At 42.5% G+C, this 27997-nt stretch overlaps 2 protein-coding genes and 1 long non-coding RNA gene across 5 annotated transcripts in view; 1 reads left to right on the forward strand and 2 right to left on the reverse strand.

Annotated features, from left to right (window-relative positions):
- The window catches only part of tbx15 (T-box transcription factor 15), a 37164-nt gene extending 34854 nt beyond the window's left edge, over positions 1-2310 (reverse strand). The window contains exon 1 of one of the 2 annotated variants that reach the window (XM_087172929.1): positions 1637-2310. In XM_087172929.1, the coding sequence (XP_087029055.1) occupies positions 1637-1823 (187 nt within the window). In that variant the 5' untranslated portion in view covers positions 1824-2310. The remainder of the gene's footprint in view (positions 1-1636) is intronic. The other variant, XM_087172930.1, reaches the window with a different exon arrangement.
- A 6225-nt stretch (positions 2311-8535) lies between these two features.
- wars2 (tryptophanyl tRNA synthetase 2, mitochondrial) overlaps positions 8536-27997 on the reverse strand; it is a 24923-nt gene continuing 5461 nt past the window's right edge. For both annotated transcript variants that reach the window (XM_023402242.2, XM_087172931.1), the window contains exons 3-7: positions 18407-18667; positions 15324-15404; positions 13388-13470; positions 12208-12326; positions 8536-9322 (exon numbers count right to left, since the gene is read on the reverse strand). In XM_023402242.2, coding sequence (XP_023258010.1) covers positions 8874-9322; positions 12208-12326; positions 13388-13470; positions 15324-15404; positions 18407-18667 — 993 coding nt within the window. In that variant the 3' untranslated portion in view covers positions 8536-8873. The remainder of the gene's footprint in view (positions 9323-12207; positions 12327-13387; positions 13471-15323; positions 15405-18406; positions 18668-27997) is intronic.
- On the forward strand, positions 17425-21382 carry LOC147819356 (uncharacterized). Its single transcript, XR_015437004.1, has 2 exons — positions 17425-17665; positions 18332-21382. It is a non-coding gene; the product is annotated as an uncharacterized LOC147819356 (long non-coding RNA).

Genomic DNA, 27997 nt, shown 5'->3' on the forward strand with positions numbered 1-27997 from the left:
GGGACTCAGCGTCGGCCTCAGACTGTGTGAGCAGCGGGCGGAGGTGGGAGAGCTTCATCTCCTCCTGGTTCTACATTTCTACAGAGATTTAACGAGCTGCGATGCTCATGTAAAATAATGTGATTTCTATATTTCGAGCAAAATCAAATATTCAATAATTAAAGGAGGGCCTCTTCTGGATCCATGAGCCTCGCGGAGATAAATCATTTTCACCAAATCTCAAATTCTGCAAGAACACTAAATTCATTCAACAGTGACTTATACATTATTTGGCCTGAATTACCTTGAACTATATGATATTTTTTTTATCTGAGGCTCAAACTCGAGGCGAAACTTCCAGGTTAAAAGTCACTTTAAGTTCTTCCTCAGCGGCGCAGCAGGTTCGTCTCCGTGTGATCAGCTCATCTCCAAACAGGTTTGAGATGAAAGACACGTCAGAATATTTCATGTTTTTTAAGTTGGTGGAAATGAGCCATGAATTAAAAAAGTTGACAAAAAATATTAATTAATTGTTCAAATAAAAATTGTAGTTGTTGCAAAAAAACCCCAAAAAATCTGTTTTATCGTGTTTGTTATAAAGAAACTACAATTTAAAAAAAACTGCTGATACAACAAAATGTTAGATTTTTTAAATCCTAATTTAAACCAGTGGTAAATTCTTCTGCTACACGTTAATTTAAAAATCCTCATTATCCCTTTCTCTTTATTTCATCATTAGAATTATTTTATGTGATTATTCTTTACACACGCCGTGTGTTTCCACTGTTCTGCAGTGTTTAATTTATTAACATTTTCCCTGGTGGTTGGATGGTTGTTGGATTCTTACATTACATGTTTAAACTGATCACACATTTTCCATGAATGATCAACTCTTAACTTTTGCTTCAGCGCTTCTCTGTGCGCCTGGAAAACACTCATATTCTGCGTTTGGCGCAAACGGACGCTTTTATTGCACGTGTACCCTGATTGCAGTTTTGCACGAGGCCGGGGTTTATTTCTCAGCAGAGGACAAACTAATTCACCCTGTTTGGTGATTTTCTGGATGTCAGCGCACCGTGCAGAGAGCCGAGGCCTCCCTGCGGGCCTGCAGCCAGATCTGCGCTGAGAGCAAACAGCCTCCAAACAGCAACACAACTTCACGCTTTGACTCATTAAAGTATTTTGATGTCACTTACATCACACAGTGTGATCCACCAGTCCGGAGTCAAAACCTGGACAAACCAACCCGCCATGACAAAAACACACATCTAATCGCTTCAGTCCTAAAACCTGCTTTAACTTGTTTTGATAGTTTGATTTGTTTTTGCTCCTTTGGGTGAATTTTCCTGATGTAATGCGTCATATTCCTGAGAGTGGAGCAGCAGGACTGACTCTCTCTGCAGGCCTGCACCCATCAGGTTTATAAGCTACATCTACTACAGTGAAACTCTCCTGTGTGCTGCAGCAGAGCGGAGTCACTGAGCAGAGGAGAAAGGAACGACTCGCATGGAGCTCTCAGCTACATGCCCTGTCTTGGGTTGGGTCACTGACAGTGGAGCCATGTTTTGACTCGGGACTTGTGGTTTTGCTTTGAGCTGCAGTGATATAACGGAGATCCGGATATTTGAGCGGTGTGGTGCACGTCTGCAGCACTGACCCGGGTCCATATCCAGACAGTGCGCCGGGTCCTCTCCGTCTGTGGCGAGGCTCTCCATGGACAACTCCAGTTCCTTCTCCTCCCAGCCCCGGAGCTTCCTCTTCTTGTTGGAGCCGATCAGGGCTTCCACGGAAAAAGCGTGGGCTCTAGAGCTCAGAGCTGCGGCAGATCGCCTCCTCTCACTCATTTCTCTCAAATCCACCCGACGGGGGGAGGGAGGGACGCGGCGAAAAACCCACTCCGTCCGTCCAACGCAGTGAAGCAAAACAATAAAAAAAAAATGCACACGTCAGTGTTTACAGCGGGGCGCAAACTCACCAAGTGTCCAAAGTAATCCCAACTGTGACTAGAAACGCCGCACCAAACTTGTGAAGGCGCACTGTGTCATCCTGGCTGCGCATGAGCTCGAGTCCGGGAGGATTGATCGTTTTGATGCGGTCTGCCGCTTTGCGCGTCTCTCGCTCCTTCCACTCCGCGTCTTTCTTTTTCTCTTTCTGTCCCCCTAACTTCTCTCTGATTGATACTCACTTCTGGAGGAGTTTTTTTTTCCAGGCGCAGAGGGCGGCCCTCCTGCTCCCTGTCAAACCCGCGCGTCCAATGAGAAGAGAGAAAAGACAGCTCCACAAAGTGTTCCGTCCAATGACAGCGGACGGAGACGCGCGTCCTGGAAGAGGAACCGTGATCCAGACTGCAGCAGCCTAATGAACTGACTCCATCCTGTTGCCTATGGAAAAACACATTTGCTCATATCTTTTTTTTCCCTCATAGCACTGAGGCTCGTTCTGCTTTTAATGCAGTACACAGTGCAAAGAAAAATAATTAAACAATTAAATTGGGTCAGTTAAATTTAATGATGCATTCACTGACCTCACCAGTCCCGCCGTCTCCCGTCTCTGACACCCAGATCCTGCAGCTTCAGATCACTCCTCCTCTGCAGGATGAACCCCCAGGTTTGAGGCCTTCACCTCATGGCGAACATCCAAAAAGTCATTGTGGGTCAATACCTGTCCTGTCGGCGGGCAGGCCTGAGTCTGAGCCGCTGATTCCATCATTACCAGGGGTTGTAGGAAAAGTCACATTACAGCTCATTGTGTGAGCCGACAGCTGAGGAGCCCGAGCAGAGCTGCCGCGGGACAGGTGGGCTGATCTCAGAGCTGCAGGCCCGGACACAAACAAGGAAGATTAGTGGGTGAAACGGTGTCACTCCGCTCGGCCCGCTCATCCACTGCAACACAAAAATATTGGCCGCAAATATTACAGACAATAAATTGGCACATTTAAAGGTCAGATTAGGAGGATGCTGTCAGCAGCTGATGTTAATGATTTTCTATTTGAAATTTATCTTTCCACACATGGCCTGTTTATTCCAGCAGTCCATTCATTATTTAATAATTACTCATTTATTAGTCATTTTACATATTGAAGCCAAATCCCTGCAACTGATCAACCACTGAACAATGGCGCAGAATAAAGTGACGCATCACTTATTCAATTAAATCTTTGTTTTTATCGAATCGATTATAATTTGCTTTTACTATTGTTATGAAAAAAAACATTTTTTTCTGTCTAATGCAAGAAAGGTTTTCCCAAAAACATTGTGAACAAATATATAGAATAATATAGCAAACTACTGCTACTATTAAATATTTAAATGCAATAGTAATAAATGTAGGGCTAACAATAATAATATTATTCATGCAGACAGTTTGTATTGCTGCAGCAGCTTTTCGTCAAACTCGTTGAAGATTGTCGCTTTTATTGCTTCTTAAAAACACGTGGCTCCGCTGACGAGCTGCTCTCCCCGGGCCTTGATGCCCGGGAAGAGGCGCACAGGCCGGAGACCAGAGGCTGATCACTTCCTACCGCAGAGAAAGAAAAAAACATTCACGTCACACACTTCCTGTCTGAGGTAAAAACGAAGAGATCAGGCGGCCCGGAGTCAACCTGCGGCTCCTGGAGCTGAAGCTCTCCAAAGGTCACCGCTGAGCATCCGTCAACTTCAATGAGCTTTATATACAAGCGCGCACCTGAATTATACCTGCGCAGAAACTGTGGAATAAAGTGAAGAACATCTGAACAAACTAAGAGAAAAAGCAACAGAACATAAATAAGTTTAAAAAATAAAGAAAAAAAAACTGTGTCGGAATATTTCAATCAGAAGCGTTTGGTTGGTTTCATGGTTTCCCTCCAGGCTTTCGTCATGACGGAAATATTAATGAATGTAATTGGCCTATAAACTATATATAGATATAAATAATATCATTATAATTAAGTGACTTTTCGTCCAGGTAAATGTACCCTAAAATTATTCTGCACAGACCGAAGCATCAGATAATATTTACATTTCTTATATTGACATTTACGACTGTCAATAAAAATCATTGATTTGAGCTCAAAACTAATTATTGATCCGCCAGTCGGTGAATAATGGAAGAATAAGCAGAAAGAAATTACATGATTATCATTTTAATTAGAAATTAATCAGCAATAATAAGTGGAGTCTTATTTTCTAAACGATTTTAATTTAATGCTTTTGTTCAAGTAAATGTTTGTGCGTAAAATTATGGCAAAGTAATCATTCAGCGTGCACGCGCGCGCGTGTTTTTTTTAGGGGGGTGGGGTGTAGTGAGATCCCAATGGGAGGAAACTCGTTACACACCAGCAGTAAAAACTAAAACCAACTGTTTGCTGTTTAGATCCCATTTATAGCCGCGATGGCATCTCAGTCATCCACAATACAGCAGTTTGATTCTGTTGAACCACATCAGATTAACATGTCCAGAGGTTTTACACAAGATTTTTTATAAGGTTCAGATATTTCCTCTCAAACATTTTCTGAATTCCTCTGGCATCATCTCACATTAGGACTGAAACTCTCTGTTGTTGCCAGTTTTGTTTGGTTTTGACTTTTTTCCCTCCTTGGACTCTTCACACATACACACAGAGTCATGAAGCCGAAATCTGATTTGTTTTTTGACCTCATCCCGTGGAAGGTGGGCGGAAACGCTCAAACGTGCTGTTAATATTCAATTAGAGAAAGAAGAAAGACTGTGACCCCGCCCGGCCCCGGAGGATGAGGCCAGCAGCGCGCAGTAAAGTATCCGAAGTGACAGCGGCTCTCGGGCTGTTGGAGCTGCGGCCGCCCCGGGCACAGCACAGGACTGAGGGTAGCAGTGTGGACAGGACCTGCAGCAGGAGGAGAAGTGGAGGATGTGAAGACCGAGACTTTGTTGTACGAAGAAGCTAAATTCACCTGACGCTCATTTTTAGTTGTACAAGACTAAATCAGCTGCATCCGGGTTTTTCTAAGATGCTGTTTCTGGTGTTAAACTGCGCATTTCATGAGACATCGTGTCTCTGTGATGATCACAACCTAGAGGTCAGAGTTCAGCTTTTTAAGCCTCACATGTTCCCTTTTACAGGGAGAGGACTTGTGATTAATAAAGAGGCTGCTTTGTTTTACTTTGCCCTTAAGAGTTAACGACCCGGGAACAAAACAAGTGAACAACACATGAAAAAAAATCAAACATCAAAGATGCAGATAATATTCTGATCATGTGCACGAGACCAGAAGAAATGTGGTTATGTCTGAATTTTCCAGGAAGATGAAAGAGATTTCTATTATAGAAGTAGAACAGGTCAATAAACATTTGAATGCAAGTTATATTTTTAAAAAAGGTTTAGGCTCCACAGAGCAGCTCCTTATAAAGAGAGGAACAGCCCATAATAACACACTCCTGATCGTTTTCTAAAAACGTCTTTTGTTTTATGAAGACAAAAACTACAATAAATCATAAAGATGTAATTATAAAATAATAATAATAACAAAATATATATAGCCTATAATAAAGCAGCCATGATGGGTTAAAGTTATATTCTAATGTTATGACAGAAAACTAACTGCCTAACAAATAAATAACTAAAATGATGATTATTAAAGCCTGTTATTGTCACTTGTATGTTGGATGTGAGTGTTTAAACTTCTTGTGGTGGAGGGTCTTGATGTGTGTTGATTACATATTGTTTTACAGTGATTGGTCACATATTTCTTTATAATATATATTTTTTGTTCTCTGCATTATAAATGTTCAATCTGACTCTAAATGTCTTCATTTGTTTGTGACGTCAGCTGCTCTCATGCAGCTGTAAACAGCAGATGGGGGATCGCCCTGACTGAAATGGATCATTTATTGTGAACCAATGAAATTGTAATAAAGGGTTTATCTTATCATCCTGATGTTCTTTAAAAGATGTTGCAGAATCCTGTGACTCTTTGGTTGCCATGGAGACAGGATTCATCAGTTACTCACTGTTAGGAAAACTGCAGGAGATAATAAAGCTACAGAGCTGAAAGTGAGATAAGACAACTGAAGTGTAACTCACACACACAAACACACACACACACACACACACACATTATGATCTACTGTAGCATATATAGATATATATGAACCACAATTTACATTAAGTCGCTAATAAAAAATCCTGTGATGACATCATAAATTATTTTTAAAAAGCTGCTTGATCAGCTGATTAATAACAAACTGTGTCCGGCACCGTGTTGATGAGTGAAGGGAGCTTCATGTTGACTAGACTCAGTCTGACTTTATCATCAGTGAAATGTCTCATTATTATATTGACTTTGTCTCCACGCGGACTGTTGCTGTTTCCACGTGACTGCGTTTCCATTTACCGCCGTTTCTTTAAAAACTAACATTTATTACGGCTCCATTAAAAGTTTTTACTCCTGCGGTAAAACGCTTCAGTTGCGGCGTCGTTTTCATATTAAATCAGACAGCGCCGGTATCACTGCTGCCTCTCACGGTGGACTCAAACACGGATCTGTCGTGTTGCTGCAGGTCGCTGTGATTTACAGCCTGCTGCTCGGTGTGTGTGTGTGTGTGTGTGTGTGTGTGTGTGTGTAGTCTATATATTTTTTATTTATATTCTGTCAGCTGCTTATGCCAACAGAGAAAAAAAGCGCGGATACGCGCTGTTCCCAGGTAAACACCAGGATGGAAAAACCTTAGCTCAGTCTAGCTCCATAGTGTGTGTGTGTGTGTGTGTGTGTGTGTGTGTGTGTGTGTGTCTGTGTGTGTGTAGGTAATGGTGTGAGTTCCTGCAGGAATATTACAGGAGAGATGCATTTTCAATTAGAGGAAATATGAAGGCGGAGAGCAGAAGGTTTAAACTGGAGGAGCAGAGACAGGAAGAGGAGGATGAACTGTGAGGAGAGGAGGAGTGGGTACAACCAAGAGAGGAAGAATGAAACTGTAAAATGAAATACAAGAAAGAGGAGAAGACAAGCGAAAATCAAAGGAGGACAGAAAAGGGAGAAAGAAAGAGAGAATGAGGGATGAGGAAGAGTCCAGAGCCAAAGAAAAAGGAGAAAGAAAGAATCACAACACAGAAAGAAAGAAAAGAAGGAATGGAAAAAAAGAAGAGAATAAGGGAACAAAGAGGGAAGAATGTAAGGAAGAAAATAAATTAATTAATGACATTAAACGCGTTGAAGTCGTCACAGGAATACTGTAGGTGTTTATAGTAGTACAGCAAAGAAAGAGATAAAACTAGATAAATATCTGTGTAGTTACTGTGGAATTATGTGCACTGTATCCATTGAAGTGTGTGTGTTATGGTGGAAATCTGAAGTGTGTGTGGATTCAAAGTTAAGAGTGCACGTGAATTTGTGGAAATTATTATTATTATTTTTTTTTAATTACAAAACAGTAAAATTAAGAAGAATAACAAGAAGAAGCAGAAGTCCAGGTGAATGTCACACTCCCTCTATCACCTCAGTGTCAGTGCTCAGGTTCTTTACCTCAGAGGTCACGTCTCTGACCTTTCGTCTCCTGAAGCCTGACGACGAGTCTGAAGCGGCGGCGCTGAAAACCAGCAGATGATAATTACTCTGACGTCACTGCGGCTGTGATGAGTCAGTGTTGTGCACGATGTTCCGGCACAGACAACAAAACAAACACTGCAAAAGTGCACAAACATTACATATATATATATATAACATTATAACTAACGCTTGCAACTGAAAACATTTGGCTGCTTTTTTAAAATTATTTTTGAGTCTTTTTAAGAAGTTTTTGTGTCTGGTAGTAAAAGTAAAATAACTTTATTGGGTACACCTGTGCAACCGGACAGAGTCCAAATCCACTGCCGTACAGTCCACTCGTTGGCCACGGAGTGTGTTACTGGCAGAAACAGTCAACAGAAAAACAGTCTCTCTACAACCCGTCTGCAGTGAACAGCGTGTGTGTGTGTGTCGTGAATGTGTGTGTGTGGAGGTTGGCCTGGGCTGACGTTATTACCTCAGTCCTGCCCTGATGATGCTGACGGGTTGTCTGCTGCTCTGCAAGCAATCAAGAATGAGACGACACCGCTCATTAGTGGGTTTTAGTTCTGATGCTCTTCACTGATCTTCAGCACAAAGACAAACAGTGAACAGAGTATAACTTACCTTTTTTAATGCACTGAAGATCAGATTTTCAAAGCCATGACTGAGTTATTACATTCAATAAACTCCTGCGGGCTGATACTTGTGATGCGTTTTTACTCTCTGCAGCAGCTTTTAACTGTGTCAGACCTTTTGCTTTTCAGCTTTGTGAAGCACTTTTGAAGAACTGTGTTTTGTCTTTGTCAGTCCAGATTTCATAAATCTAATCTGATTCCAATCTAGATACAACGAAATCTGATTAAGCTGCCAGTGTGAACAGAACCACGGACATCGGATCTTAACACCTGTGATTTAAATTCAATTTGTGTTCCAACAGTCAAATCAAATAAGTTATATTTAATAAGGACGTGTTACATGTTTGAATTAGAATATTTCATTTTAAAATGACAAAATGTTGGAAATAACAAAAAGATAGTTTGTGTGTTTTTTGGGGGGGAAACACAGGAAGATAAATAAGTTGCAATGTCTTTAAAATGAGTGAGTGGAAGACATAAAAACAACAGGGACATGTTTTCTTCTTGTTTTCTTCTGGTTCTGCTGCAGCCTCCTCCTTCATTTCAGTGAGAGTTTTTAGTCTAAACGTGACGTTGGTCTGCAGTTGAGTCTTTTCCACGCCGCTTTCAACACGTTTTGTTATAAATGCATTACATCCTCGACTATCCTGGAAATGTAAACAGTCATCGGAATAAAATTTTATATCAGCAGCAGCAGTTAAGTACCGAGCGAGACCTGCAGTATAAATGTGGCTTTATTTTCCAGCCCAGCTGCCTCTCAGCAGAACCCCACTCGCTGCCGGACCTCTCCGAGGACCGGGGCAGCCAGTTCCCGAGCCCTGCCGTTCCCCCGGGCCAGCACCGCCTCCAGGTGAGCGCGCTCCGACCGCAGCCTCTCGATCTCCTCTCTGATGGGCGTCAACCTCTGGATCACAGCCTCGGTTACGAGCTTCTTATAGGCTCCCGTGTCCAACCCTCCGGCCTGCGACACCGCCTCCTCCACGCTGATCGTCGCCATGGCGGCGTGGATTGTCACCAGGTTGGACACACCTGGACGCGTCTCCGGGTCGAAGGTGACCTCAGAGGTGAAGTCGGTGACAGCGCGGCGGATTTTGAGGGCGATGTCGTCGGGAGGATCTGTGACGGTGATCGTCGCCATTGTTTGGGGGTCAGACTTGGACATTTTAGCAGAGGGGTCACGGAGGGATTTGACCTTTCGTGTAGAACCTGCGGAGGGAAACAGTTTTGAGAAACACATCAGTGGGATGAGAAGTGTTTCCTAACAATCTATCCGGTGTGAAACGAGACCTGCAGCAGCTACAGAATGTGACACATCGCAAAATTACTGCTGATCTTTATCTGCCATATTTATAGAAGTCACAAAACTCAGCTGCAAGCGCCACTGTTCAGAGAGAGAGAGGGAGGAGGGTGGAGGGTGTAGGTTTGGAAGAAGAAAAAATAATAAATAATACAGACAATTTCTGATAATGTTGTATTTGCATCCATCCAAAAAAAAATAAAAATAAAAATTAACTATAAATCAAAGTAAAATGTGGATCCAGAACTTTTAAAAGTGTTTCAACAACCTCCACCTATCAGAGAGCAGCTTGTATTTAGCCTGACAGGCAAAAACCAGGGCAAGAACCAGGTGCTGCAGTTCAATGCTGTGAGTTTACAGTAACTGCAGCTGAAGGCAACTTAAAGGAGCAACTCTGAGCTTCTTCTTCTTTAGTTGTCAACTGGACGTTCAGACAAAACATCAGAGAGATTTTAGTGAGTAAATCAAACTGAAAATGTAGAAATGGGTGCTGGGAAAATTACAGGATTTTGAAAAGTAAGGGCTGTAATGAGGATCCGCCTGCCCCTTAAAATCTGACTTCAGCGATTAATCAGTGATTTAAAATTGCTGTTGACTAATTTTCTTACAATTAACTAATAATGACGCTTCTTTGGGACAAAAAGAGTCATTTTTAATAGTCAAGTTTTAGTGCAGTTTATTGCATTTATCTTTTTAAACTCAGATGAGGACGTCCTGCTGGTTTAACACGGCGTGACACAGTAGACGTGGATCTGAATCTCGTTAAGAGTCAGAGGAAGTTAAATGATAAAATAAGAAGCACGGTGCGGGGATGAATGAAGGACTACAGTGAGTGAGTGTGTGTGTATGCATGTGTGTGTGAGTGTGTGTAAACGTCCCAGTGTGAAGCAGACGTATCTCGGTGTGAAGTGATGAGCAGACTGCGGGAGCCGGGATTTCCTTTCGCTCCTTATTTATCAACGCCATCCTTCCGCCATCTTGCAGGCTGCAGTTCTTTTTTCTATCAGTCCACATCTGTCCTGCTTGTCACATGCTGTTCATCACCACGGAGACGTGCTCATTTCAGGCAAATTAAAAAAAAAAAAAAAATCTTAAAATAGTCTTTGGTTTCAAAGGGAAGGTGGTGACTGGCAGCTCCGCTCGGCCAAAGACAAGAAATAAAGATGGGATCCACCAGTCTGAGCCAAACACACACACACACACACTCAACCCTCTGATGTCATCTCAAGGACATCTTCCCCCAAATCTATTATCACTCTGTTATTCTGATACAAGAGGAAGAAAATATTTCTTTAATCAAAGCTGCGCTGCACACATGACTGACTCCATCTTGTGCTTTTATGATACTGATAATCAAGGAGAATGAAGCCGGGGGGAAGCTGAGGGGAGGGGATGGGGCCTTCTCTGAACATATTGACCGTGTGTGTGTGTGTGTGTGTGTGTGTGTGTGTGTGTGTGTGTGTGTGTGTGTGTGAGAGAGAGAGTAATGATTCCAAAATAAAATAAAATAAAAAGGTTTTATTGCATGTCAAGGCCTAATATTTTAACTTTTACGTATTCACGCAGCCTGTTTGAGGACGGAGACCTGGCTAACAGTCTTTGACAGACTTTGACAAAACAAAACAAAAAACAGACAACAACACTTCTAAAGGCTGAAAAAACAGCCATGAAAAGAGACAATTACAAACGTCATTTACCACAGAATTTACGGTCGTCTTGAATTTGGCCGGAGATACGAGTTCCCTCGTTTTAATTTCCTTCCTCAGACTTTTCCCAGCGGCCTGAAGCAGAAAACACGAAGCTTTCCTTATTCATCTCTATCCAAGCATTGGCGACAGCAAATATACGACCTAAAAATAAATCCTGTAAAACGAACTCTGTGAAATAAGTTTTCAAACGGGGCGATTCTGTGGCTGAGGGGTTAAAGATGCCGACCGGCTGAAATATGACTGGTTCTCCATCTCTCTCTTTTGTTCCCCGTCATCTCTCTAAAACCTAACGAAGGCATAAAATTAAATTACATTCAAAAATTGGATGCAACCGAAACACACAGCTATTGACATTTGTTGTTTTGCCATTTCCTGTTTGTTGCTGTTATTCCAGTTGCTGCTGGACAAACACTGATGATGTCACATCATCATCATTCATTTATTTCCAGCAACTAAAACAGGGTTTGATGATATAAATGATTGTATTGACATCAGGCATCACCAGCGTCTGTGAGCCGCTCCGAACTCAAACACAAGGAGTTCTTTCTCTTTAGTTCAACAATCATTCAAAAAAACGTCCGTGATTTAATTTTGAAAATGTTATTTTTCTAAAACAAATGAAAACCTGTCAGTGCAGTGAGAACATAACATCTTGTTTCCAATGCAAATCAACTTGTTTTAAGTATTTTCTAAAATCAAGTTTATTCTGTCTGAACTCCACCAAAGCAAAGTGCTCAGTTCTTTCTTGTTTCCAGAAACATTTTTCATTTTTCCAGGAATTATTACTGAAACAAGCTGATTTCTATTTAGACTGATCAAAATATTAAGACTTTATTGGTCATTTACTTTTCAGTTGTTTTGAGAGAATAAAGGTTTAAGGACAAAACCATGTTCCATGATAAACAAGTGGAGATTTAATTCAGAAATCGCTGCTGCTCTGTCTCCGTTAACATGTACAACTCAGTTAAAATACAACAAACTCCATTTAAGAGTTTATTTCTCATTCAAACAGCTGCTAATACTAAAGAAATGTCTTTAATGTGCCCTGAGGGTGTGTGTGTGTGTGTGTGTGTGTGTGTTCTTACTCAGCAGGGCGCTGGGTTCAGGGAACAGGTCTCCGTAGTTGTTGTTGAAGATGCGAGCCAGGTCCTGAGCCAGCTCGAGGTGCTGGACCTGATCCTCTCCAACGGGGACGTGAGTGGCCCTGAGAGACGAACACACGACATCGACTTCCTGAACAAGTGGTGAACGGTGACGACACGGGAGTTAAAACACACGGCAAAACTTGGTGTCAACTTTGCAGCTGTCGCTCAGGAGGAAGCAATCTGTTCATTTCCTCTTTAATAAAATCTGAAGAGCGTTAGAGGTGAGGTTTTATCTGCCACGTCATCCTTTTCTCACAGGAAATTAGCTTTTAGCCGTTTGATGGTTTGAATAGAAACAGATGAAGAGATAACTTATGAATTATTCATAGTTATGTGGCTAAAAAATTAATTTTCCCTGAGCGACAACAATCCAACCACCAACTGATGTGATCACTCTGCTCACACCAGAATCCACTGGCTGCACCACAACACTGAGTCACACCGAGTTTCCCAGCATTCACGTCTGATACACTTTTATCGGCCCGGATTAAATTATGTGCCCCGACATTATAACCATAACCTTATCCATTAAATGTGGATTTAATCACATTAACGTCGATCTTCGCCTGATGTGAGGCGTCCATATTTGTTTCGTTTTCGAGACACTGAGCTGCTCAGTCGTAATTACGAGCAGGAAGTTGACGTGAATGTGATTTATTTGTTGTTTCTGCTTCCACACAACGGAGGTGAATGGAGTTTTATTTAGTTGCTCACTGAAAATTATAAACGTCACTTTGGATAAACCGCGGACTAGAATTACCACCTCACGGTTGTGCGCTGCAGTTTACATGCTTTACTTTCCAGACTCACAATATTCAAGTGAACCTGCTTTTGAACACAGGATGGAAGCACGTGTCTGTATGAGAAACCAGGAAGTACTGACTTTATCTTTTTAATCCCATTCATCTGCACCTGAAGCAAACCTAACCCTACATTTTAAGTTTTAAGTTTGGGTTGAAAAACAGCTGACACATCCTTTATCTGGCTTCAGTGCTGGGATACAATAATAAAATTATACAAAGCAGCAGCAGCCAATAAGTGCCTTTTGGACAGAGAAAGGAGCTTTAGTGGATGCAGCTCAATCTTACATTAAGAGATACAATGGGAAACTTTATCTCACTTGTAAAGGAGGATATCAGCAGCCTGGAGGACAGGATACGTGTAGAGACCGACACTGCCTTCGTTCTTCAGTTTGCTCTTCATCTGGATGAGAAGATGGAGAGAATCAAGTCGAGACAGAAGCAAAAAGGAAGAAAGAACACAAGCTGAAATAAGGAGGAAACACAGACTCCAGTTGACTTTTTTTTTTTCTTTCCCCCAGGAAGAGCCGTTCTCACTTTTACGACTCATTGATTCTCAGACAAACGGGGCACGGATGAGTTAACGTGACATTTTCCACCGTGTTTGAGATCAACTCAGCTGTTGGGTAAAACAAAAAGGTGTTTTCTATGTAGCAACAGAGACCAAGAGCAGAGCGCCGCTGGCTCCCTCTCAACATGCACTAAAAACTGCATGTGGTTGGAGAAAATCGCCGGAATTAAAAATCTGGCAGGTGGAGCAGAGAAAATAAAACAATAAAACAAACAGAGATGCTGAATAACTGCAGCGAAATTCAGAGGGAGGGGGGAGAGGAGGGATTTTAATTTGAAATTAAGTGCAGAAATGGTGATAATTAAATCAACATGATTCTGAACCAGTGAGGGAGTAAACATATAGTCTCAATAATAATCCCAAAATATGTAATTTTCTGTAAAAGGAACCATCTTCATCTTCAGATTAAAGTTTGGCTTCAGAAAACAGGAAATCAGGCTGGATTTAAAGTCTCTGTTTAATTGTGTTCAGCTATGAAATTAATACTTCTCATCTTCAGTCGGCGATACGGTTTGAAGATCCGACCACAACATCAATTTGATTTCACATCAGTCGATTCATAATCATCATTTGGTCCTGGATCTCCATGACGAAGAGGCTAGAGAGAGGAATCTGTGTGTCTTTAAACCTTGGAAAAGAAATGATGTATGACTTCTCCAGTAAAGAGCAGAGAGCTACATGCAGTCAGACGGCTTCAATCTTTGTTATCTGAGACTTGAGATTGAAGATTTTCAGTCTTTGTAGTTGAGATGATCTTTGCCTCATATTCCTGATTCTCCAACCAACAGATCAGGAAACCAGAAGGTAAATTTATCATTTTAAACCTCTGTATTCAAACTTTTATTTTATTGTTTATAGTTTTTGTCTTTTAACAACTTAGTATTTCTGCCTTTACTTTTGGACAGTGACAGCAGAGAGAGAGAGGAAAGGCAGGAGAGAGAGAGAGAGCCACTGCGGTGAGGTTAACTCATGATACACATTCAGCCCAGTGAGCATTTTAAAGTGCGTCTTCGTCTGCAGTTATTATGAGTCCTCCTACAAAGGCATATTTGACATAATCATGACTGTGTTTTACAATATTGTTACAATACAATATATTTATGAACTGTTTCTACAGCAGCCTCCACTTCTGTGTCCACAGCAGGAGTTCACAAACATTATATTGTTATAAACCACTTATTAAATGTTTATCTAGTGCCGGTAAAAAGCTAAAAAGGACGCCTTAAAATAAAGGATTTAAAAAAATAAATAAATAAATTACTTAATTATTATCAATATGTTTTTATTATTTGGTGATTATTGCTGTTAAAATGTTAGTAATGGCAAAAAAAGTATTAAATTAATTATATAATTGTTGCCGATGTTAACAAACATCTTAAAAAATAATGACAGACACAGATTTTAAATCGATATAAACTTTTAAAAGATGTTTGTAAAGTAAATGCAGCAACATTTTAAATGGTTAAGAGGTTTGTTAAAGGGAAATAATGTGCTTTTATAATCCTATTTAAATACATCACACCACAGCAACGATTAGAATTATAAATCAAGCATCATAAATACTCACTCAACCCTTAAACAATCAAAATCTCATTCACTACACTGAAAAAGTCACGTATAAAGATAATTTTCTCTGCTCCGACAGTCTCACTGATCATTAGTGTGAGTGTGAGTGTCTGCGTTACCTTCCACTGCGGCAGGTGTCGGAGGCGGGGCATGCTGGTCAGACAGCCGAGGATCCAGGAGAGCTCAGCATGCTCAGACACCTGCAGGTGGGGACACGTCCAAAATCAGAAAATTATAATCTCACACACGTGTACATTATTCTACAAGCATTCATTCTGCAAGAACAAAATATATCCTGAACTGAATCCTTTTATCCTCGATGCCATAACTTGTTTTCACTGGGTCGTATGTTCTGGTCCAGTCCTGGTTTAGTTTATTCTGGATCTTTACTTTTTCATATTTAACCACCAGAGCTCTCTGTAATTATCTCACAGGCATCTGCAAATCTGTCGGCTCGTTAATTAATACACAGGACTGAACTGTGTTTGTAATTTGCTGTGTATTTTTTCTTTGTGGTTTTTCTTTCTGTTTTTGTTACATTCTTCTTTTCTACTGGGCTGTGTGCAAATGTTAAGTGTTGGTTTGTGAGGCTGATTATTATATAATTATATACGTGTATCTACATCCTGTATACACACATCATGCAAACGGCCTGAGTGTACTTTGTTTATGGTTACTTCACTGGAAACCACAGACCAGCACACAAGAGATAAAGAGAAGAAATAAAATAAAGTAGAGAGATTAAACAAACACAGATGAACGGATGGAGAGCTCTGGTGTGGGACAGCTGTGGAGGAGGAAGAGGAGGGTAACTCCCTAGCGCCTCCAAGTGGCAGAGAGCAGAACTACCTTTCTACACCTCTGTATCTGTTCCACACAGGTGCACCGGCTCACACCTGTGTTCACCCAGAAACCTGAAGCCTGTTAGACAGATATATAAATACAATGTTTATTTAAAATATTGTTATTGAACCTTTATTTAACCAGAGGTTTTCACAAGTGTGTGTGTGTTTGCAACAGTAAACAGCTGCATTTCAAATCTCTCAGCAGGACACAATCCAAACTTCCTGCAACTTTTAACACACCATCTGCTTTTATTGTTGTCGCACAGGTTGGTGCATCTGCCCCTTAAGTTACGTTGGTGATTTGTTTATTGAAGTACTTAATTTTATTTTGTTGAAAAAAAGAAAAAAGAAAAAAAAAAAAGCTGTTTTTAATATTGTGAAATATAATAATAATAATAATATTAATAATAATGACATGTTGTTGTGCAGCAATGAAGAGGTGAATGTTAATGTAGCGTAGCTTGTGCATCTGGCAGTGGTAAATTAACTCCAACATATCTGCTTTCATAGAGGCTGTCATAGATATGAAAACAATGCTTGTGTGCGTGTGTGTGTGTGTGTGTGTGTGTGTGCATGCAGGAAATATGCTTCTGCTTCAGCAAATTAAAGTTTATGGACACTGGCTATATCGCCATCCTCGCTTTCTCTTGGTGCTTGAAAAGCATTCTGGGGAGCGTGACGTCAACACCAGACAGCAGGGACATAAACCAGGATTTGAGGCTAACATGTAGGGGGTCGGTATTCATTACACACTGCAGACAGACAAGAGATGGGACAGATGTTGATGACAGCGCAGGAAGGGATGGATATGGTTTGAAGTGCAATAAAACTGTGATATTTAAAGGCTTGGGAAGAACAAGGCTTCTATTCATGCTGCATGGCAGGAATGCACCGCAACAAGAGATATGCTAATGTTACGGATCATACGGGCATTACACTGATAGCGGCTTGTGATACCGCCACGGCAACAACCCCTTCAGATTATAAAAGGAGGGATTTTAGAGAAAAGCTAACAGTTGGTCCTCCACAGTAAATCTACTTTCCTCCTCGATACTTTTAGAAAAACCCAGAGGATTTATGGATTTGCTGATTCATTCACTTTATTTCTGATACCACTGAGTTCAGCTCGTCACTGGTTCTGTTCTTTTTTTCACTGGAGAAGTTGAGTATTTTCTTTGGGCAGCCGTTGTATTTTTACATGTGGAGCAGGCGTGTTCAACAGGAGGGTCCCTGCGCTGCCAAGTTATGTGGCATGAAGCTAAACGGGAGTAAAAATAGGACTGGATGTCTGTGTGTGTGTGTGTGTGTGTGTGTGTGTGTGTGTGTGTGTGTGTAGGGGAGGGGGTGGGCAGAGAAACGCAGATGGACTGAGCTATCTAAACTTGTGAGGAAGAAAACAAAACACACGCAGACACTCTCAGTATCAAGGGAGAACCAAACAGCTGTGATTTCTCTTTCCGTCATCGCTGTGATTTTAAACCTGAAATCTGGAATCAGCTGCAAACACAGAATCTGACATTTTCCTTCTCACTTCCTTCATGTGACTGAAGCAGGACGCCGCGGCGGCGTGTGTTTTTCCTAGAGATAAGAATCAGGAGCGGACAGCGTGTCAGCAGGTAAACACTGCTGAGTCGACAGAAGTGAAATAAACAGTCAAGACGGCCAAATGTCTAGACGACAAGCTGCGACCAGCAGCACTTTGGAAAAAGAGACATGTGCTCACAGTTGTCAGTTTATTAGGTACACCTAGCTAAAACTAAAACAACAGCCCTGGAATAAAACCTCCTTCATGAAGGATTCAAAGTTCAGATGTTGTTGAAACTGTGTTAAAAAGGTGTCGATTTAACGTCATGATCATTTGGGAATTTGTGGGGCTGTTGAACTGCATTGTGTTATGTTGACGGGTGTTCCTATTATTTTGTCCAACCCATTCAAATCAGTGAGGGTTGACTAAACATCAGAGAAGCCTCTTTGTATTACGCAATCACAATCCCTTTTTTGGAAAATAACTTCCAGAGCGCACAAATTAATAATTAATCATAACAATAATCAATAAGTCTTGAGCCTGATATTTAAAAAAACATTTATCAGATGAAGCAACAACATGTGGTAATGTTTACAACCCTGAATTATACTTGATTTTCAGTAACACATGCCCTTAAATCTCTCATAGCATTCACTCTTTCTCCCATAACATCAATGTGCATGTAAATTAAATGTATAAATGATACAGTTTTTATTTTATGCTAATTAGCTACTTCATGTTGCCATTGTGGTTATAGCGTCTGTTACATAGAAAACTCCTGTGACTGTCATGGACCATGAGTTATGAAATACAGCATCCGTCCTCCGCCCACCTTAGACTGCTGGAAGAGTATCGCCCTCTCTGGGTCGACGCCGCAGGCCAGCAGGCTGGCTGCCATGTCCAGGATGTTGGTCCTCAGCTGGGTCGGGTCCTGTGGCTGCGTGATGGAGTGCAGGTCCACGATGCTGTAGAGCACTGATGGATACCGGTTCTGCAGGGCCACCCAGTTCTCCAGGGCACCCAGGTAGTTGCCCAGGTGGGGCACCCCAGTCGGCTGGATCCCAGAAAATACACGCCCACCTCCCGGAGGGTCCTGGAGAAGAAGTGGAACATGCTTTATTTACACTTTATACGTCAAAGATGATCTGTGATGATATTTCATGAGTGTTTAATTATCAAATGAAATGGGGCATCTTGGTGTGATCACCACAAATCAACCAAATGATGCTTGTACACATAAATCATGTACACACTCACTAACAATGAGACAATGACAGAAAAGAAACTCCAAGAAGCAGAGAGGAGACTTTGGAGAAAGAGGGTGAAGGTGAAAAGGTGAGAAAGTCACAACTAGAAAGACGCCTGCAGAAACTGAAGTGTCAGTGTTGAACTATTGGCAGGTTGGAGGCCAGCTGTGGTCACGCTTGTATTACCGAGATGCTAACTCCATGGCTAGCACCTCTGTTCTCTCCCAAACACATCCAGCACAAAGAATGCATCACCTCACCGGCCAACAATAACACTTAATATCCACCCAACCAACTTCAAGGCCTCTGTTAACACAACAGGGAAGGACACTGAGAGAGGAAGGGGGGAAAGCATGCCCATGGAAATATATGAAATATACCATACAACATGCAGCCCACAACATCACCAACACCAACAACAAGAGCCTCATTTAAAAGAGCTGGAGCTGAAACCGCCTCCAGAAGAAAGAGGGAGCGTTGGGCAAACATTGTGTTTCTCTTTTTGCAGATCCCGGTCGAAGCCAGACCGCCTCATTTCTTCTGGCATCGGCTGCACTGAACCTTGGCTTTCATTTGGCACTGCTGGAAGAGAGTCTCAACCGCCGCTTGTGGCACCAAGCACCGCATGATACAATTAGAGGGCGAGCAGAGCGGTACCTGCCATGAGACATGAAACCGCGATGGCCTCCAAAATCTAGGGCTTCTTCACCAAAGCCGTTACACAGAAGATTAGGGCTTCGACGGAGCGGAAAAACACGAGGACGCAGAACGGAGCTGTGTGTTTTTGTTGGGCAGTTAAAAAGACAAAGTGTTTTGGCGCCTGGGTACGGAGAGCCCGCAGCGGAGCCGGGGACTCAGCTCCAAGCAGAGGCGCTGTGTTGTAGCTTGGCTCCAGCTCGCAGGTGAGAAGGTGATGAGGGATCGTGTCTTTGTCGGGGTGGGGAGGTGGAATATGTGGCAGAGATAAGATGAACCTCCAAACCCACTACAGGTCAGGTCGACGACCTCCAGGATAACAGAGCGGCCGACCTTTGTATGTGCTTACAACACGTGTACGGAGTGAAAATAGCTTTGGAAAAAATGCAGTGGGCTACGTTGTTACAGGTGTGTTGCTATAGGCACCGCTGAGACGATGAAATACAAAACAGGAAGTCCAGTAATACAGCACATCCATCAGTTTGAAGGATTCAACAGAACCCAACAGAACCCAAGAGAACCCAAGAGAACCCCTCCATCAGCCTCAATGAAACGAATGTAGCTGTATTACATCAATATTTTGGTCTGAACAGGGTCTTACAAATTGGCGCTGAATAAATTGACAAGAAAAAAAAAAAGAAAGCAACAGGGTTTGACAACTGAAAGGTCAATTTAGTAGCTCTTCCACTGCTTTCTACTGTATCACTTGGTATTCTTCAGCAGATCGAATTTTCCTATTTGTCATGAACTGTATAAGATCAGAGTTAAATTCTCTGATTCAACAAACCGTCCAGATCTTAACGTCTAAGTTGATATTGTAATGATCTCACAATCATTTTAAAAAACAAAAACAAATAACGATGAGGTTAAGTTTGATTCAGCTCGACGTGAGATGTGTTGATGGGTTGTAAACAGCAACACCTGGACATTTCAACAGAGGAGCCCATTTTTAAACTTTCTGCCCACAAAACCCCCGGGACCTCCGTGTTATCACCTCAAATCTGACTGGTGATCATGTGTTCCCCGGCTGCACTTTTCAAGGTTATCATAACTAATCACTAAAACCTGAAGCTTTCGGAGGATATCCTCTTCGCCCACTGCTGGGACATCGGTTATCCTGACAGCTCGCTGAGCTACATCACATACAATCTGACTGAGGGACAGGCTCGGCACAGCATCTGAGATCAGATAACAGCTGCTCTCTCACCAGCGCGGCCCAGAGCTTCTCCATCTCTGGGCCCCGAAGGGATCAAATAACAACTGCTCTGAGGCCAGCGTGGTCCATAGCGTCTCCGTCTACTGGCCTGAGGGAGCTGGTCGCTGCCCGGCGAGAGAGAGGCAGGAAGGAACTGGGTGCTTATGTCATTACCGACGGGGTAATTGCACTGGAGTGCCATTGATGCTGAGAGCCTCTTAAGAGGTGTCAGGATTGATTTGGGTGCGGACGGGGCCCAGAGTCTGGCTCATGTGTGTTCTCACCTCGAGCTGACACGCCAAACGCATGTTCCCCCTCTGCTCCGGCCCCCAGGGGAAGCCATTAGCCATGCAGACATGGTAATGGTGTCATTTGAGCCAATCGAGTGTTAAATGAGAGTCAACGGCACGGCTAACTAGCCACTGGGCAATCGTGGGCTACCACGCATCGCGCTGCCTCACCAGACACCTCCATGTTACCTTCAGTCAGACGTGAGGTGTCTTTAAACATGTGCCTGTATTGCTGTTGGAGGAGAAAGTAAGTTACACAGGGAGGTAAATCAACCTCTGCATGATGACAGAGGAGACAGTAAATGTTGTAAAGCAATTAATGTTGGTAATGAATACCACACTGCAAAGCCAACAGTAATAAAATATTATCATCTTGCTTACTTTGCCATGGACTATATTAAACCTGTGCAAGTGATTTCTTTCCAACATTCAAATACTTGTAGGGTGATGGACGGTGAAATGACACCTCGTGGTCAGTTGCATAAATCTACTAAGATAAATCAAAAGCACCAGTTCGGACGACTGGATAATTCGTAAGCAGAATTAAATATGTTCATTAATAATACTTGCATACAAAAGAGAACATGTTGTTCAGCAGTAGAATGAAAAGTACAACTGATGTTGAAGTTTCCCGGGAGTCCGTCAAACAGTAACTGAAACATTTTGTTAAAATCCAGAAATATTACCCTCCCAGCTGTGCTAGAGGAGCCGAACTCATTAGGATTCATCATTATTTCTGAACCACGAATATCTGCACAAAGTTATTTACCCATCAAACCAATAGATAAAAATTTGACCTTTTTTTTTTTTTTTTTACAATATTTCATGGCAAACTTTCCAAAAACGATTAACCAGCTGACAGAGCAACGTTGCCAACCCGAGAGAGATGGCTAAAGAAGGTCAAGCTCAGTATGAACAATCCGAACAGATTACTCCCGCTCCCCGTCCGGCTTAATGAGAGAATAAGTGTGAGCAGCGTCATCCTCCTTCCTCTATTGTCTTTCCATCTCAGATGCCTGTTGATGACTTGTAGCAGAGGCGGGAAATGCTGGTTGTTCTCTCCTCATATTTTACACTGACAGGCGCGGCGTTGTCGTACTATATCGTCGCTAAGGCGATGAAAGCTTTCTTCGTCCACGTCTGCCATATGCTGAATGCATTACGCACCATGTGTGTGTGACATTAACGCTAACAGCTAGAAGGTTACATACACTAAAAAGGCCATGTTTTCACACTTGCCGTACCTTTCCGGGAATTTGTGTTCATTTGTCAGTATGCGTGTGTGTGTGGTACGATCCTCGGGGATAGAGGTCATGAGCAAACACAGACGTGTGTCCGCAAGTGTCGTAGTCGTTGCCTACATCAACATCAGCGAAGCTGTGAAGGTGTCTGTCCAAATGAATTTGACAGCACACATCAAGGATCAACACTGGAAGGAACAGCACCACGACCAGGTCCTGCATAAAGCTGCATTATTCAATGGAAAACAATAGTCAACTGGAGCTGATTCACTTCAAAAAGGAATCAACACCGGGTTTCCCACAATTCCAGAGAAAGTCTAGTTCCAGGAAACATTTTCCTGCAGTGCGGGAAATAAAGGACAAATGTTGAATTATCATTTCAGTGAGAGCAAGAATGAAATGAAATGACATCGTTACAGAAGAATGTGCAAAGGCGACAAAAAGGCTGCTGGGACCAGATGCGTGACACTCTGTATGTGCACAGAGTCTCATCCTGCGTCTGCACAAAGACAGAAATATGCATACAAATACTTTCTGCCAGATTCATAGACACGTTTCAACTCCCCCAGTAAACCTGGACAGAGACTTTACTAATGTTGTCGGCTGAAATAACTCAAACCACACAGGCTGAAACTTCTGCCAACACTGAGCAGTTAAATAAATAAAATATTAAAGCAGCATAAATTAAATAAATTAAAACATAAATCAATCATAAATTAAATCATACTCTCGTCATAATTTTCTATTTCCAATTGACAATATCACACTGGGTTTTATCCAGCAGAACTGTGCATTCACCTGGTCTGAAGTAACCACAAGGTGCGACTGCATGCTCTTCTTCTATGAATTATGTCACCAAGGGTTTATAGTTGAACAAACTGTTTATCGGTTCGGCCCATTGGGGTCGATTTGGTGTTTAGTATCTGGAGGAGCCAGGAATCGAACCACTGACCTCCCGATTGGTGGACGACCCACTCTCTACCTGAGCCACAGCTAGGTCACGCATCTCATGACCTGTCGGAACATTTCCTTTGTTTCCTTCATTCAGTAACTGATTGTTATTGATTAATTGACTGTAATCTTCCAGCTGGTAAGAAATGGTGGAGCGCACGGTGTTGCTAAAGCCTGCTACGAGAGGGGACGGTGTTAAGAAAAAGACCTGAGATTATAAGTGCTGAGCAGCTGCAGCTTCCAGCGTGTCCAGGCCCACAGCCTCACTGTTATTAATCACAGCCATGGGTTTGGTTGAGCTAGAACTTGCAAAACAGTGAATTTCTCTTCTCAGATGGGTTCTGGGCTGCTTTTCAGGACTCATACATCACATCAGAGCCCGGGAGTCCTGGAGTGGCCCACTGACAACTCTCTCACCGAGGGGCTGATGAGCGGGGTCTACAGTCGCCCCCCATTTTACCTTGCCAATTTCAACAAGTCTCACAACCAGCTCTGGGAGCATCACCGCTCGCCCCGCTGTGAACTACCGTCAGCTCTTTGTGGGCCGGGTGAGAGCTCCACATCTGACCGCGGCTGCAGAGCATCAAGACGGGCCTACAGATGGAGGCTGTCCGACACACAGGATCCAGTGTTCTTCTTCCGTCCTGAGCGCCCCATGCACCCCATTAACACCGGCATCATGCTGACATGCACCGTGACAAACCTCCACCCCCCAAGTCCTCGGTATCTTTCTTCATCTCTGTCTTCCTCTCACTTTGGGACCTGTTAACGCGGCGGCCAACAGAGCTGCACTTCACTGAGGTATCAAATAGGAAATGGGGTTTACTGTATAACCCCCACTTGTCTTTAAAGGCTTGTGTGTGTGTGTGTGTGTGTGTGTGTGTGTGTGTGTGTGTAGGTGTAGCCAATGTGGGAACACACCACAGCTTGAAACAAAGTGCATATGACCACAGAGAAAACTCGCACACACATGAATGCATATGAACTCAGACAGGACGGTTAAGAAATGCTGCTGTGGATAAAGCAGGAGACAGCGGAGGAGGAAGAGGAGGAAGAGGCAATGTGATAAAAATAAGTAAATAAGAATAGAAGTGTGACTACAGTTCAGTCAAGACTTCGGGCAGTTTTCCTCTTTTTTTTTTTTTTTCCTCGTGGAGAGGGTGTCTGAGGGGGAGAGGAGGGGAAGGCCCAGAAGGAGCGTTTGATTAAATCTGCGGTTGACGTGTGGGACAGGTGAGATTGATGAGGTTCCTCTGAGCTTCACACTGTGCAGAGAGCGGGGGTACAGGAACAGAACGCTGCAGTGTGGCGGGCCAGGGCTCGGGGCCCGCTCGCGCCGTGGGGTCCCTCGGCTGATTAATGGGACTGGAGGCCCTTCAAAAACAGCACTCCCCGCAGACAGGGCCCGACAGTGCTCCAAAAATAACCGGGCAGCCTCCAGCCTCCAGCCTCTAACAGGCTGCAGCTTCTGAAGGATCCAGACTTCAATACAGCCTGGGGGGGGGGGGGGGGGGGGGTTAACCAAAAGGAGCAGCGCCTACTCGAGACAGGAAACTGTAATCTGGCTCATTAGAAAAAAATAAACGTTTAATGACTTTTTTAGTTTATGGGAAGCGACAAACACTGACAACTGATATTGTGTCAATAACTGTATCATATTTCCTACCGATGTAATTAGACACAAGAAGAAGAATGTGAGACAGTCAACCTGAAGAAGTTCAAACTTTAACCTATGTGGCACCAAGGCCCACAACAAAACATCTTAATGAAACAGATTTAGAAAATACTGTAGTTAGTACTTGTTAGAACTAGTTAGTGAAGAGTTACAGGTACAGGCTACTGTATCACAACATCAAAACATAACAAGTACTGCACATGCAACCCAGGAAGCCAGGAGTTTATAGACTGAGCAGATCCCAAAACACTGCAGGGTAGTTTACAATACTAGAAAAGTCGTCAGGAAGCCTGCTGGTCACAAGGTCGAGGTTTGTGACTAAGGGTGATCGGGCGTTTGCCTTTAGAGCCCACACACTCTCTCCCTGCTGAAATCAGACGCTCTGAGTCATTAACTTCTCTCTTCACTTATTGTCAGATCCTTTTGCATAATGTTGATATATGATGTTTTTTTATTTATGCTGTTCTTTTCTTTTTATTATCCTCAGGCTCTTTGGTCTTTCTTTCTTATTATTTACATTATTTTTATTATTATCGCAGCAGAAATAATGTTATCCTCTGTTCTGAAAAGGGAACACTAGATCCACAGCGAAGGTCCAGGGAATGTAAGGCTGTATGTATCCGATTGGCCTCTGCAGTGCGTCTCTGGTGCCCCTGCGTTGAGGTGCAGTAAAACTTGAGCTGGATCATCTTTTTCACAGACGACGCGGCGCCTTTTTCTGTCCAACAGTGTTCTCACTGAAATAAATGACACTGTCGAGCCTGTGTTTTTTGCTGCAGCGCTAACGTCCGTCTGAACGCAGCCCAACACTGAAATATTTTCTGCCATCCATCCCACGATAGCTACTGGCTGTCGTCTAAAAAATCAACTAGTCACAAATCAGGCCTGATAAGAGCTCTTTTATTTACAGCGGCTTTCCTAACTCTCTGAGAAAGGACCAGTATCACTGACTGAAACTGTGCTGGAAGTTCAGGTACCAAAGCAGTTTGCCTACAACATGCCCATGATCACATGCAGAGCAGCTGTGTGCAGCTGGAAAGGCCCAGGCTAGCTTAATTTATATGTAACCTTTTTTCCACTGTTAAGATAAACACATTCATGCCAGAGCTACTTGTTTCCACACAGAGGTTCTGTCCAAACTGTTTCAAATAGTTTCATTTAACCACTTCCTTCTCCTTCTGTGTTGACAATGGACATGTTTAATTTTATTTCACTTGTAGGAAACAAATGAGTGACAGGAGAGCTAATAATACCTGAAAAACACGGAAAACTCACAACACAGCAAAAAAAAAAAAAAAACCAGCACACACTTCATAAATTTATCAATATGTAATTATGGTAACACTCAGGGCAAAGCTCCACCAGCCGCCTCTCTGAAGAGTGCAGTCATTTCCTCCTGCTACAGCAGCGTCTGTTCGAGCGCCGCTCAGCGCCGTGATACCAGATACTTGGTAGGTTTTAATCAAAAATGTCAGACGCTAAACTAAAGGCGCTGGATCAGGCACAAACTAAAACATGGGAAAGCGAGTCAGAGTCCCCAGGCAGCACTGTGGGCACATGTCTACAGACCGATTCTGTAATTCAGCTTAGCTTGATTTGAATTTTTTAAAAAGGGAATATGTCGACATATGGGATAGTTTTAAGAAAAGAGTCAGAGTGAGCGCCCTGGCTGGAGAATGACTACGACAGACCTAATTACACAGAGGGGACTGCTGAGAATTAGCGGGCTTTTCTGACAGTTGAAAATAAATAGGGCAGTTAATGAACATCCTCGGAGGGGAGGCCGTGTTTCCTCGCTCTCGCCGGCCTCTCCCATGTGGCGCGGGAGCCGCTCTAATGGTTTTAGCTGACACCCGAGTAAGTGAATTTGGAGCCGAGGAGAACAGAGAGGCAAATTAGAAGTCACTTCCTCTTTCCTGGAGCCCGGGGCTGACATGACTGATATCAGCCAATAACAGGACCACAGGCGAGGGACCCTGTATTTACAGCTGACATGAGCTGGAGGTTAGCGTAAGGCGGTAGACACATTTCAGTTCTAACCAAACACTAACATTCAGAAATTTTAAGTCAATTAATTAAATATTTTGTCCAAATACTAAATAGCTGTTTGTTTTTTTGTCTTCAATAAAGAATAAATTTCATTGGAAATACAAAACTAGAAATACATTATTTATTTTATTATTATTTATTTGCTATCTTGCTATTGCAGAGCAGACATCACTAAATTTGTAAGACAACAAATACGACATTCAAGACCATATTAATCTGATATTATCATCATGTAATATGTAAATTAATGTGCTATGTTTTTTTAGCTTGTCATAGTTATTCGTTTTGACACTTATTAGAAAGAATGGATCCTACATTTCCCATCATGCAACTCAATAGCGCCTTTTATTAAACCGTCCCTGCCTGGTTAACACTCATGTCTTTCAAAATCCATAAGCTCATTATGTAACACGTAGAGTAGCACTGAAGTTAACATATTGCTTTATATACATGTGTGTCCATTTAATGGTTAATAGAAAACTATTTTTAAAAAATCACAGATTAATGAATGAATGAATGAATAATGACAATAACTCGACAGCCACAGTAAAAACCATTCATCTACTGTAGCTGAAAAAACCTTTTCATGTACTGTGAACACAGGCCTGTTTCACCCAGTCAGGATGACTTCCATCTGCTCATGTTTCTCTCTCTTCCTTTAAAGTGTTGTTGTCAAATTACCGCAGGTTATCTCGCTGATATTTACTGTTATGATCACATATTAACAGCGACTTTTAACCACGAGTGACGAGACTTTAAAAAGCGAAACCACAGCTGCCTCACAAACATCTCTCTCACACTTCAAAGCGTCTGACAAAGGTCACACTTCATCTCCGTGTCAGTCCGTTGAGGTTCAGTGACTTTTAGAAACACATTTTCCAGAGCAGAAAAACGTCCAAAAAAGCATCTTGTTTGACGCACATCACACCTCGGTCGCATTGTGAGCGCGCTGGTGTTTGCACTCACCCGTCCACATTTGGAGAAAATTAAAACAAATGAAAACCAACACTTCATTTCTGATGTTATTGCTGGTAATGAAGCACTGCTGTGATGCTTTTTGAGTCCCCCACCCCCCCACC

This window comes from Seriola lalandi, unplaced genomic scaffold, assembly GCF_002814215.2.
Source record: "Seriola lalandi dorsalis isolate HSWRI2012SDOR001 ecotype SW California unplaced genomic scaffold, Sedor1 jcf7180002053912, whole genome shotgun sequence".
Classification (NCBI taxonomy): Eukaryota; Metazoa; Chordata; class Actinopteri; order Carangiformes; family Carangidae; genus Seriola; species Seriola lalandi.